Raw genomic sequence first — 14,781 nt, 5'->3', positions numbered from 1 at the left:
GATTCCACTTCACCTGACAGAAGTCTGCTCTCTGCATTGCAGCTAGCATGAGCATGCCATGGCTGGTTGTATCTGTATTGCTAGTTTTGAGAACAGACTTCTGATAGGCCTGTCTTCATTTCTGTTAGGTGTTTGACATTTCACTGGCAAATCACGATGGTCTGATCAAAGGCATTAAAATCAACAGAAAAACTCCTGTCTACTTCTTTGGATTGGCCTTGCCTTTGGATTGGTCCTGCCAGAGAAACGCTGGGACCACTTCAGCACTCTAAAAAAGTAACACAGAATGTTTTCTTTGAAGACATTGATCCTGTAGCATTTGCTTTTCCTGTGCTAAATAATGTCAACCCTTTTCCAGGTTACAGGCTTAATTATAAAGCTTCTGAATGACTGAGAATTTTGTGCATTTGTGCACAAATAACTGGCATTTATTTTGGAGTTAAGAAACTCACCATGATAACCTTCTAGGAAGTTGTAATTGTTCCTTCCACAAATGAAACTGAGAGTACCTAGCTCAGCATTTGCCCCATCCTCATCATACACACTAAGCTCTTTCACAAAAGTGCTTACTCCTGTGGCTGTCTTTGTGCCCAGGAATGAGTCAGGTCCCTGGAAACAAGGGATGCATGAGTAAATCACTGGTGAGCGGTGGTGTATCCAGGAGAAGGGGGGCTGCTCTTTGCACAGGGAGGTGTGGGGTTACGCTGGATGGATGTCTGAAGCAGAGTTTACCCTTGCACTGGAAGTGAAGCAAATGCTCCAAATGCTTTCTTTGCATTTAATTTCTTCCAGCTGCAAAAGTAGAAGGAAGCCCACTTTTCCCTCCCCCTCAGAATCAACCTCTTGGATGCCCCATTTCAGTTCCTGTCTTAACTGCTAATAAAATTGGCTCCGCTCTCCTAGGCAGGGGAGACTTGCTGACAGACTAGTACTTACATTTAAAGGCTTATACACATCTGAGTATTAACAAGTGTCCATGTTTCTTTACGTGGTCTGGCTTCAAGCCTGTTTCTTGACTCAGTTTTTCTGTCTTCTCCAGTTGCTGAGCCATTACACCTCCATTTATTCACCCTCCCCTATTTGAAAATAAGGTTGTTAATAGGGACTTCATAGTTCCTTGCTAAAATCAGTTCCCTGTAAAGTTCAGCAGATAACTTTAGCACTTGGAATTTACAGAAAAAGTAAAAAGCAGGTTTCTTCCTGTGCTGATTTCCTCCATGTGTATCACCTCCTTGAACTCCAGTCAGAGTAGTGACCCCATTAACCGTATTATTTTACCAGGGAGAGCATGCTCATTTGATGAAGAAGCTGAATGTTGTTCATTGATACATGGCAGCTTGGCACATTATGGCATCCTCTAATTAAAACATGAGTCATCATGACAGGCTCGTTGTAGCCACAGAATAATTTGCTATTTTGACGAGTGCCCAACAACAATGTAATGAAAAAGCATTGAGCAGCTTAGTGCTGTACCATGAAACACACAGGATCTCGTTGTTCCCTCTCTCAGAGCAGGAGATTTTTCTATTTATAAATCTTTGTGAAAAATCCCTTTATGATGGTGTAACAGACTGTTCCATTAAAAATGAAAGAAAAAAAAAAAAAAAAAAAAGGAGAGTGCTGGAAGGTTTGCTTTTTCCCAGGAGAACACCCCAGACACACCCTGCAGGATCATCTGTCATTGTTCCTTTAGTTTGAACCTGCACACGCCAGTGGATTGAAGTGGCAGGAAACATCATTAACAAAGGGTGCTTTGAGTTCTTGGCCAAGACACAAGGGATATTTCTTGAAATGTTCATGCAGTTTGGGATCCTGACACGCACACCTCACACTCTACAGCATCTTGGGAGGATGCTCTGGAGGCACATGAATTGCATTTCTATTTGGGAGCCAGAAGCCCATGCAAGGAAGACTGTTAGCAGATGAATTGAAGTGTGACCTGGCACCTAGGATTCGGTGTCTGCTAGTACTGCCACTTCTGAGGAAGCCAAAAAAGCTGTCATGATACAGAAGCAATGCTATGTGAAAGGGGAAAGCAGGGAATCCTTCCTGATTGTAATACACTCACTTGTAGCTTGCTTACAGCAGCACAAAGTCTAGACACCTTGCAGCATGGAAATGCTGGTACTGCTGGTGGTCACAAAAATAACAGTTGCCATTATATACATAGTGAGCTGCATTTATGTAAATCTCTTGGCCCACCTACTCCAGCTCCTTTTTTAAATCTGGATTTCACAGTGAAATTTTGAATTCTTGGCCATATTGGAAAATGGTAGCAAAATTTTCATCAGTACAGATGGACTCAGGATTTTAGCTGAAGAATAAATAATATAGGGACCACAACCAGAAAAGAGGCTCAACCTTACCATGATTGTTTGCTGTCACTCTGCTAACAGGATAATGTCAACAGAAGTGTTTATTCGAGAGAACCCAAGAGCAAGAACATCTGTTGTGATGAGACTCTAGCAAGGCAAAGAATCCAGCCTTCAGTTTTTCATACTAAAATGTTCTCTTTGGAGTACTTCTATTCCTCCTCTGGAAACGTTAAAAGAGCCACCTAGCATGCAGCTCATGCTTCTTGAACATAGGCCTCCTGTTACACTGCTGCAAGAACTATTTGAGACAAATTAGTAAAAGCCATCAGCACAAGGGACGCATGTGGCCAGGGGCAATCTGATACAGAACTTTTCCACTGTTGGTTTTCATTGCAGGAGATGGTATGGTCCAGATTGCTAGCCACATCAAGCATTTCAAATACACTCTGGCATTGAAAGAACACTGTGGCAGTGTTTAAAAGGCTCGTTTACGTAACGTCTCTTGACTAGAGAAGTAGTTCTGCTGTCCCACATCATTCAGGTTGAAAACACTTTGCTAAATTCCCTCTCTGTCTGGCTGTAAAATGGCAGGGCACTGGGAACACCAGCTGCTCCTTGCACTGCTTTGTTCTAGCAAGCAGTGCCCCTGCTGCAATGCCTACAGACAGTTATGGTGGGAGGCTGGAAGGAACACCTGGAACAGAGCAGGGACATTTGAAAATCACAGCAAGACAATATTGTTCTTGTTCTTGTACTTTTTTTCCCTCCCTCTTCCTATTGTCTGTCCATGCATCACATTGAGGCTGTGTAAATGAGCTCCGGGAGAAGGAAAGCTCTAGTGAGGAGCGATGCTTCAGTGTTACAGCCAGCTGAGTGACCCACAGTGGTGTTTCACTGAGGCTGCTTCAGATGTGCACCCATGTGAACAGCACCAGAAGGCAGGGTTTTGTTTATGGTGTGGGGGTAGAGTGCCCGTGTTGTGAAAAGCGAGGGCTCACAGCGCACCACTGGAGCGTGGGCCATGTAGGCATTAGGGTGTAAACAGCTTAATACAGATGGCTGGAAAAAACATATACTGTGGTAGCTCTCATAGACTTTACCCATTCTTACAGTAGCATGTAAGTAGAAACAGGTCTTGTATGTATTTGCAGCTTGTTTTGTAATCATTGGACTTGTAGACCTAATTAATTCTTTAGCTGCTCTGCTCCTATAGCAAACCAGCTTTATAACTTGACTGTCCCACCTTTTGTTGTTTGGCCTTTAAACACAGTGATTTAAACCTGGCTGGCTAAAGGTGTCATTCAGAGAAGTTGATATTTCAAGTAACTCCATGGTCTTTTACAGCCATAGCCTTTGGGCTACACACATTTATATCAGAGCCTGATACCAAGAGAACAATGATCGTCCTGAAAAGAGCCATCATGCAGGCAAACATTACCATTTAAGCAAGAGCACCGTGCTTTTAGTTTAATATCTTCATTACAGCCTACAACGATTCAGATTAAATTACATAATATATTAAAAAGCCACCTGAGTTTAAATCTCTCTATTTCTACTTAGGCTAGATAGATACGCAACATTTGACCACAGAATTACTGAGGTTTCTATTCATTTCTGGCAGCAACCATTCAGTTAATGCACAGGATTGCTAAGTAATAGCTGTGGGCCTTTGGACCATCAAATGAGAAAGCTCAGTCAGGCAGCAGTTCGAACACAAACGTGTTTCTGACTAGTTAACAGCATTGCTGAGGAATTAAGGAAGAGTCATACACTTACTAAATGTTTTAGGTTGACTCATTTCTGACTGAGAAAGCATAGTCACTGGTTGCTGCAGGGGAATGTGCATATGCGCCTTCCAAAAATTGATATGGCTGCTGAATTTCACATCCTACTCAGCTCCCAGCAGATTTCTCAGTACACATGCTTATATATAAAAAAAAAACACAAAAAAAAAAAACACACACACACACAAAAAACTTCCTGAGCTGCATCTGAATGATGTAAGTGTTGGGTAGGGAAAAGTGATTATTTAAAACCAGAACAAGATTTAATTTAGCTCTTCCTTTTTAGGGATGCCTTTAAAGACTGCTGCAGAATTGTGACGACCCTGAGTAGGCAGAAGGACAGACAAGAAACGATATCTGTGACTGAATGATGTTACATTACGAAGTTATTTCCAGAATACTTGAATCATTGAAACAGTAATGATCATTTTTTCTCCTTTACTGCTTCCCCTCTGTATAGGGAAGTAGGGAAGGAAGTGTTTTGATGCGTTAGTCCTTTGTTCAGGCTGCATTAGCCCTCTTAATCCTATCTCTTTGCCATACCAGAGGTTTGGGACCCCCACCCCCTGCCCCAGCTTCATTTAGTAGCCTCTTTAACTTGTGCTTTAGTTACATCTGGGACTTCAGCTTGCAGGAGTTGCCAGTGGTAGAGTTATGCTGACCTGAAGGTATTTTCACTGTCACATCTAAGAGATTATTTTCAGAAATGTAGTTTTTCTTTTAATTTTTGAACAATCTGAGTCATGTTAGACAAGATATTTTAAGTGTTGCAAAGCCCATGCATTTGAAACAGACATGAAATGTGCAGATTTCAAATTCTGGGATACTATTTCTTCCCAGGCTTTCTGTTTGTTTTTCTAATAATCTACTGGTGAAGGGGGTTACTTATATAGTCCTACAAGAGCAGAAATATGCAGCGTACAAAATAGACAAATGCCTGTGTTCAAAACGTTTCTTCCAATTCAGTACTCTCTACCATTTTTTGCATAGCATAAATAGGGACTTATTTTTAGAAAGACCCTTTAATATGTGTAGCTGACAATACTGAGCAAATTAAATGCCGCCAACCACCAAACACTGCTGTTAGTACAAGAGAAATGAAGTTAAGACTTCATAAGGGTAACTACAATTTTTGATCATGGAGACAAACAGGTATGTTCCAGGATTTGTGGGTATCTGACAAATTTTCATGCCATTCTTATAAAATGTAATTGTTTCTGGATGAAATCATAGTCCCAATTAAATGTCCTTACCCATTTGCCACAGGTTTCAGTGTGGGCAAAGAGCCCATCTCCAAGAGCAAATCTTGAATTTGCCTGAAAGCTTTTAATATTTCTATAATGCAAGAATATCCCCTATGTCCTGCAGAGCAACAGCACCTCCCTTGGTCTTTTTATTTCTATTCACTGTTTTCTTTTCCCATCTGTCTTAATTATTCCTATTGATACCTAATTAAGTAACCTATCCCACCTCAGTAACAAACAATGGCAATAGCATAATATGTAATTGCACCTTGCCTTTTTTTTTAGTGCAAATGAAATCGTTTTGTTCATCTCATGCATTTCTTTCATGTGATTATCTTAAATTATTATTTTAAAGTTCAAAAGAAAGCAAGTATGCCTGGAGGGTGGTGTTGCCAGTTTTGATAATGGGGTTAACAAGTTCCAGTGTTAACTAGTGATGGCAAGTGATTCATTGTGATTTAACCCCAAGTCCCACACCAGTGCCACAATTAAAGTTTTAAAACATGTAGAGTTATCTATGAACATTAAGACCAATCACTTGAAAAGATCTTGAGCTCTATTCTAATTCTCCAGTATACATCCTCCAAGCTAACTAAGCACACGTGTGAACCACTCATGCTGTGCGTGAAAAATGTGTGCATGACTGAGAGCTTGAGAGGTCACCTCATGTCCTGATACCAGAAAAATAAAAACTGTATCCAAAAAATAAAGGAAAAAGCAGCCTGGATGAAAAATGAATGTAGGTTACCATGCTGTTTGTACCATACCTTAAGAAAGATGCAAGTACTCAATCTTGTTCACTGAATTGTGGCCTTCTAACAAAGAATTTGGGAAGCTACAATGACTCATGAGGTAGCTATCATACATGCATGCTATCTCAGCTGATGTGCACTGCTTACAATATATGCAGAACTTAGAACACATTTCCCTTGGTATTAGTTTCTTAACAGAATGTACAGTTGGAAGATGATAACCAGATGTAGGCTTTCTTACCTTTTTTTTTTTTTTTTTTTTTAAACTCAGACCACTGCAGGAAACCTGTACGCAGCATCCAAGTATCCTGCAATGAGTTGAACAAATCTTTACGAATACTTTTCTCCAGAAGGCTCTCAAGGCATTTAACTTGCTGAATTCTTGATTTAAAAAACAAAACAAAACAAAAACACCCACAAGTTGACAGCATATTAAAAATAAACACAGCTTTATTTGCAAGGTTTAAATCTTATTAAATGTACATATATAAGTTAGCTGAATGCAATGTTTAAAAAATTATCCCAACATTAGTGTATCATATATCGGCAACATACTTTGACAGAAATGCCACTCTGATTACATGACGGTACAAGTTAAAACAAGCAGTACACACAGAACAGTACTGAAGTCCATATATTTTCACTCTTTCCATTGTCTCAAACTGATAGTCTTACATAAAAAAGTAAAAACATAACAAAATCTTCTAGAAATAAACAGTATAGTGTTTTGTAGTAGCACTCATTTTGCAGTCATTTGCTTAGATCATACCACACAATCTAATGTAAAAATACTAAATTTGAACTGGAAGAAAAAAATCCCTGATTGTATTACACTTGAAAGGCCAATTTTATGTTCTAGCTAACTCTAATGAAGCAATCTACTGTAGCTTTAACTACAGTAGTTCCAACACAGAAGTAGCTTTGCTTTGGTTAAAGGACACTTTTAGATACATATTTTAAACACATCAAAACCAAATATTCTAACAGTAAGAACAAGCGCATTCCAAAACTGCCCAGACCGTTTTTTCTTATTTTGTCACTTTTCAAGAACACTTCAGGAAATATGTGTACACGGACCATTATAATCCTAATCATGCTAATAATCTTTTGTCAAAATACTGCTTAATGACAAGTAAAGGCAAGTGATGACAGAAATAGGTGTTAGATTTTCTGACATTAGCTCTTAATATGACAACACATTTTCTCTTTAACAGTTTCTGTTACACCAACAAATTATGTTACGAAATGTCATTATATATTTTTAGATACATATATTTTAAATAAGTAGATACCTTTTTTTTTTTTTTTTTTTTTTTTACTTCTTATTGCATGATACAAAATACCCAGAACATGTTTCAATAGCATCAAATAGGAAGTGATATCAAAAAACGAATTTGAAAGAAGCGAAGAGTGGGGGCCCAAACATGAAATCAAATTCAAGGTCTTCACATGGGACTTCTGCATCTCTCTGTTGCATGTATCCCAAACTACATTGCTTCCCTGTTTTCCTCCGTCTTGCTTTTAGATAGCAAGAATCATTCACAATGCAGCTATTTTGCTGACAACTTTTCAAGTGTAGTACATGAGGACACTATTACAGGATCTGAAGAAACTCATGTTCCATATGCAGAAATAGTGCATCTAATGCCAGTTGTTTCAGATCTGCTTTCAGCTTCAATCAGATCTGTACATTTTGCATAGAACTGTCATTTTGCATCTCCTATTTGAAACAATTGTTTGCATTGCTAACGGTAAAAAAAAGTCTAAATTAAGCAATTTAGTTAACTGTATAGATGTAAGAAGCAGGAAAGTGCTAACATTATATAAATCCTCGTGTCACATATGTAATTATGGTGAATGATATTCTTCTTTGGCTTACACATTAAGCAGCAGAGATAGCTTATTTAAACATGCATTCCTGCAGTATATCCATTTCTTCAAATGTATATGAATATTTAAGAACATGGTCAGTTCATCATAAACATGAATTGCCAATATGTGTGATTTATCAAGCAAACTTACAGAACAAAGCTGAATAATTTACAGAAAAGTAAAGAAATGTACAACTGCTTCAACTCCTTGACTGGCAGCCAAACCATGTGATGTTTGTTCGAGGTAGGCACTTCAATGTTAGAACTTTTGCTAGTTATTAACAGTTCCACTGAAGACACTAATTTAAAACTCTTACAATATTAAGAATACTAGCCAAAATATTTCAAGACACTGCTAAAATGAAATATAGGAACCGTAGGTTGTGGATCTAGTAAACAGTACATAATTTGGCTGATATCAAATACAAATATGATATATCTGATTTTTTTTTTCTCGTATACTTGCAATGAAGTATAACTTTCAAAGTGCAAATATTAACATCTTTAATCTCTCTAGCTAGTGTATTTCAGCATGAGAGAACTCAACAGTCTGGTGCTAGTTTATCTAAGCAGTCTAGGTATGAACTGTTTCCTGTGAATGGCCTGCGTGGCACTAACACACAGAAGTGTGCCAAGGCAGGCATTGTTTGGCTAACTCTATAGTTACATGTGCAGGTTCACAGTATCATGATGCCTGCAAGCACACTTAGGAAATGCACATTTCCACATAGTGATCATCTTCACATTTTGCCAAATGCAAATAAACAAGGCACTAAGCGTGGAGGTGTTGATATGTTTTAAATATACAGCGAAATCATCAAAATGCATAACTGCTTAAATGTATAAACCAAGGGCACATTCATATACAGATTGTAGCTACTTTGCACAAGTATTTATCTATTTATAACCTTAATAACTTTGTAGAAAAATCCCATGACAAAACAGAAAACAATTCCTTCCTGAAGATTAAAGAAAGACTCCTATGTATAAGGACAGGAACAATGTAAACAAAGTACATGGTATTCTTAAAATCTTTTGAATATGAATCCTAACCTCTGAACAGTCTTGTAGATAGATCAGTTAGTGCGGCAGTCCAGCCCCCAGTCCACTGCACTCTGAAATCATACTCTATGGCATGGATCAAGCACAGACGTATGGTTTTAAAACCACACCTTTTGTTAACATTCACAAAAATGGGAAGAACGTAAACAAAGGAGCAGTTTTGGCCAACACTTATGCCGAGCATATTCTTCCAATGGCAGTTTTTGAGATGGAGAAATAAGCATTTCTCCAAATTGCATACATCTTTTAGAAAACACTTTAAATAGAGGGTTCCACAAAATCTGCATTTAAAGAGCGAACTCTTTGGCAGATGTTATCTTAATGAATATAACTATGGCGTTTTTTTTTCCTTCAGTAATAGATACTAACTGAATTCTGTGCCCTAAAATAATTCCAAGTGGAATTAAGCCAGTATATCTTAAAAACAACAACAACAAAAAAATCCTTCTAAAAAGCATACAGAAGTTCAAAGCCAGGAACAAATGTTTTGTAAGACCAAGTTGATACAAAAAAGCCCCAAACCCCAACCCAAGCCTTTTATCAGGACTTATCGGCTGTCTGATTTTAAATGATCATGTCATGAAGTCATCCTTCTCAGCATTTTCCACAGCAGGAATCTTCTATGATACATCCTTTTTGTTCAGCTGGGATACAGCCTCGAAGTTTGCATTTAACAGTACGGGAAGGGCTTGATGGTGGTGACTGTATGATATCCTGTGAGCCCTTTTAGCATAACACTCCCTGTACTGGGAATCTAGATTCTAGGATTACATGACTATTTGAAGTGATAGGTAAATTGAGAGCAGTGCCCAAGTCTTACAGTTAAATAGATTTACTAAACCTAGGATGCTCAGTACAACTTTTCTTTAAAAGTCTAAAATCTTTGGGCTGAAAGCAAAGGGTTGAACCTGTCCTATAGCTTTCAAGTTGATGCATACTGAGCAAATCACAGATAAAGAAGCTAAAATGAGCTAAATCCCAAACAGTTGTATTTTCAATTACATTGCTCTGGATAACTCCATTCTCCCTTCTGTAGCAATGAACTCTTTTTCTGTGGCTCGTTTATCACCTTGACACAGTCTCTCCTTCAGTTTTTCAAGCTCATACTCATGTAGGATTTTCTGTGTTAAATACTTTTCACGTTTTATTTTGGCTTTCACATCTGCAGGGACATCAGGAATCATCCATGCTACAAAGAATTTGACGATGAATACAACATGCTGCAAAAAATGATATTGTGTATATGAGATATGCACAAAGATTAAAACATTTCCTGTTACACACAAAGTTTACTTCCAAACCATTTATGAATTAGCAAAGCCAACAGCAAAGTGTCAGGTTCTGAATTCCTAGCATCACTTTCTAATACCCATGTGTGCTTCTTTAGCTGTTTTTTATCCTACATAAATCACCACAAAACGCTTTTAGGATTTTCAATACGGATCAAATCCAATAGTGTCCTTATCAGCTGTTTTTACTGCTCTTACTCTGAGGTTGACTTACTGATGTCAAAAGCCCTACTTAGACTATTCATTTAGGATGGGTATTTGGGATTACTTAAGGAAGAAACTCTTTTGTACTCTCAGCAATTCTGTTTTCTGTAACATTAGTAGCTACCTAACAAATGTATAAAGGTATTAATTTCAGAAAGGAGTAACATAGGTAACATACCTCCATAATAATTATAAAAGCCAGTTTTGCAGCAAGAATGTGCCAAAACTGCATAGTGTGTAAATATTTCTTCTCGTGATCTGGAGGATATCGATAGTCTCTGTACCTGTTGAATAGAAAGACATGCGAAGGTGAAATGTCATTCAGTCTGAGACAGACTACAAGCTCAGTGACACTTACAGCAAAATACAGCTGTCTCTTCAGGAACCTTTTCATCTTGTTTTAAATGGTCTGCTTCCTTCTGCAGAAAAAGGTTGCCTCTCCATTTGCCTCTTACGTTTGCTTAAACATCCCCACTCGCAGCAACAGAATATAGATGAGTATGTGTGAAATTTTTATACACAGCTTTCTCTTTTTTTCAAGCAATAATCAAATAATGCAGGAATGATGAGATTTATCACACAATAATTGACAAATATTAAATAAATCCAACAGATGTTGACAGATTACATACTGAAATAACGCAGGGCTTAAAGGAAGCACTGTCTGGAATTTGTGTTTTAACACTCCTCACATGTATAAGTAGGATAAAAACTCCCACGTCTTTAAAACTGAAGCATCATAAAGCTGTAGCAACAACTTGATTTTTTTTCCTTCACCAAATCAAATTGAAATGCTTCTCTTTTACCACAGACTTCTCTGAAATTCTTCCCCAATTCTTCCAGAAGCTTCTGATAATTCTTATGGTAAGAAGGTAGTGTTTTCTCTTTTCATTTTTATTTTTATAAATGAAAGTAGGATGGACCACAATTCCAGAGATATTTAGTATGGCAACAATTGACTTCAAAGACCGCATCTTATTTTCAGCTTTGGAGTCTGAACTGCCCCATAATGATGCTTCCTTGGCCACTAAGGCATTGCAGCCTAAATACCTTGAAAATTCAGTTTGGTGTTGCAACCTTAGGGACATCAATCTCCTCCATCACTCAGAAAAATAACAAAAAAAACACCAATAGCTTAATTAACCAGAAAAAAAAAAAACCAAAAACAAAACAAAAAAACAAAAAAAAAAACAAAGGCAAACCACATTAGCCATAAGAGTCTCTTAAAATTTTTTCTTTTTAATTACGGGCATGATCTCTTACCATCTCAAACACTGCCTTTTCAATAGCTTAAATGCTATGTCTTACACTTCAGAAAAATGAGAAGACATGATTTACTTTCCAGTAAGCTAATTAGATCTGCAGTAACTTTTTTTTTCTTACTATATTCTAAATAAAGGCACAAAATATTTATCATTGTAACACCACCAACCTGCATATGACAAAATGTTCTGGGTTCGTTTTAGGCTTGTTTCTCTCAGGAAAATCAGAGATTAGAAACACTGACAAACTATTGTTTATGTATCCGGACATCGGTGAGTCGTCACTTTCAGAATAAGCGTAGTAGTAAACTAAACGAGGAATCATGTCTGATGTGAATGCAACAATAAAAGCCTGAAAAATAATTTGGACAAGAAATTAAGCAAGTTCTACACAAAAATTGTGAGCAGATTCATAAAGGCTTTTTGGTACCATCTGTGGTGTAAACCAGGATCTACTGAGCAAGGGTGACACTAACAGGCACCAAATCCCAAATATCTTTTTCTCTAGAAGAGTATTCTGACTTCAAAGTCATTCTTCCCTTTCCTCTCGTTTACTAATTTATCAACTGCTTTATGAAATGCAGGACAGATTCCCATACTTTATCAGCCCTCAACTGAATCATCTTCTGTCAGCATTTACCACACTCCTTAGTGAAAAAAGAGATGCAGGTTAGAATTCATCCAAGAAATAGACAAACTTGAATTCAGTGAGTGAATCAGCCAAGTTATTCTATGAAAAAAGGGGAGCCATTTTCTCCAGCTGTATTGAAAGAGTTAACAATGACTTCTGGCACATTTTGCTTGGAAGCATGAGATACTTGAAATGCTACCTTGCTACTTGAGTGTTGGAGATCTTTAAGGTCCCTTCCAACCTGAGCCATTCTGAATCTATACTTCAGCAATAGCTGCAGGTGGTTTTGTTGCCTAAGACATCTGCAGATCTGATACAGCTGAATACACTACATTATAAAGAAGCAACTCTTTTGCCCAGCGGTCTGCTTCACATTACATTCAAGATGAAATACTGAAATACCATTTTATTTCCAATGTATAAGAAGTACCCTAAACCACCACCCCTATAGGGGCATCCAAGAACAGCTGAACTAGCAGCATTCCCACAGAACAGGCCTTACAATGATGAGAGAGAAATGTCATCTGGTAAACAGACCCAATCCACCTCTCTTGTCCCTCATAGTCCCCTCTGGATGATCAGCGTGCTTCATCGGACTAAGATTCAAACTAGATTATACCATTACAAAATGCTGAAAAAAAATTCATGTGAATGAAAGATTATGGTCCAATGAAACATGGATGCACGTCATCAACACACAGACGAACCAAACCACCCACGCAGTTGTATCCTATCTCCATAGGGTAGCATGTGATAAAATGAATACTGCTGATGAAGGAGAAAAAGTATTAAGCGATTTTTAAATCTGCCATAAAAAAAGTCAAAGCTGACTTAGTGCAGTTAGCTTACTTACATTAGTGACAACAGACAAGATGGCCATTCCATTCAGGATTTCTTGCCAAACTCCTATGCTATGTGCTTTTGCAGCCACAGGTCTTCTGTACTGAGTGGTTAATTTCCAGGAGTCTACTCGAATCTCCAAGATATTATTCATCAGAGCAAGAAGCGGAGCCAGAGGAAAGGATGCCACAAAGAGCGTAATGAATCCAAACTGAATGACTGCAAGGCAGAAAAGACAATCACTAACACCTGCCCCTAGTAGAGCACCTTTGGGATGATACCGAAACATTCAACTTGGCCCTTACAGACAAATGGCCAACTTCTGTCAGGCTGCACAACAAGTTTCCTCTAGCCCTGCCCAAAGGGAAGTGACAAACTGCCCCAGTCCCAGGCCTGGTCTCTTAAGGCTGCAGCACCAAAAGGGAAGGGAGATTCGGGTCCTGAAAAATGGTGCTGCCAGCAGTGCTGGATACTAATGCTTTCATGGTGCTGCGGTTGTATTCTCATGAATGGCAACTAGCTGTAGGGGAAGGGGAACATACTCACACATCAAATTTCTGAATCATGAGAGGAGTTAAAAAAAAACAAACAACTTTTCTTTTCCTGCAGTTTGTGCAGATTAAGTAAAAGCCTAAAGGGTTTCCCATCAGTTAGACTTTTAAATAAGAATAAGGAAATACTTCTATTTTTATAACAACCTTACCTCCACCTATTGTTAATGCTTTTGACAAAATATTAATGCCAATTTTCCACTGGAGAGTCTTAAACCAAGTTAAGAATTGTAAATAAAATACATAAATGATCACTTTAGTCATTACCAAAATGAAAGAAATCAATTAACAGGCATGACTAATGAAATTGATTGTTCTTTGAGTATGAATTTCATGAGATCACAGCCCTTCATGAAACATCACCAAGTGTACAAAATGACAATAATATAGCTTCACTAGTATTGTAGTCAATCTAGAATACTAAAAATTACAAGGGACCCCTTTTGAACCAATTTTGTCCTTCTAATAGACAAGTATGTATGTATGCGTGTGTGTGTATATATATATATATATATATATATTTATATATATATATTTTTATATATATATATATATATTTATATATATATAAAACGTATCCTTTAGATTTAGTTTTCTGAATTTCTTTTTCTAATTTCTCAGGGTTTGTAAACTAATTTCATATGCTGATCCTGTTTGCATTACCCCTGAAAAAAGCTTTCTGTTACTTGCGCTCCCTCTGCTGGCCTACTGGACAGTATCACAGCATAGCGCAAACTAAAACTAAATGGATTCTCTCTGATCTGGTTGATAGATCTCACATCCGCAGCATTAGACCCCACAGCATATTTGGCATTCATCCCATGCTTTGAATTTCCACTGACATCAGCTGATAATGTGCTTGGGAACAAGAACGGGATACAGACTGAGACAGCTGGCTGTACTAAGAATAATGTTCACCATTTGAATGAGTGAAACAGTGTTCACAGTGTTTCTATGAAATTCTATCTGCATTTGA

General features: G+C 37.8%; 1 protein-coding gene across 10 annotated transcripts in view; it reads right to left on the bottom strand.

The window, feature by feature from the left end:
- Positions 1-6,527: 6,527 nt before the first annotated feature.
- ANO5 (anoctamin 5) overlaps positions 6,528-14,781 on the bottom strand; it is a 54,212-nt gene continuing 45,958 nt past the window's right edge. For all 10 annotated transcript variants that reach the window (XM_082762743.1, XM_082762748.1, XM_082762745.1 and 7 more), the window contains 4 exons: positions 13,268-13,473; positions 11,954-12,135; positions 10,700-10,805; positions 6,528-10,248 (listed from right to left, as the gene is read on the bottom strand). In XM_082762743.1, coding sequence (XP_082618869.1) covers positions 10,027-10,248; positions 10,700-10,805; positions 11,954-12,135; positions 13,268-13,473 — 716 coding nt within the window. In that variant the 3' untranslated portion in view covers positions 6,528-10,026. The remainder of the gene's footprint in view (positions 10,249-10,699; positions 10,806-11,953; positions 12,136-13,267; positions 13,474-14,781) is intronic.

The sequence above is a fragment of the Aythya marila genome, assembly GCF_965140915.1.
Source record: "Aythya marila genome assembly, chromosome: 5".
NCBI lineage: Eukaryota > Metazoa > Chordata > Aves > Anseriformes > Anatidae > Aythya > Aythya marila.
Note: the sequence above shows the minus strand (reverse complement) of the source record. Positions and strands in the feature narration are given on the sequence as shown.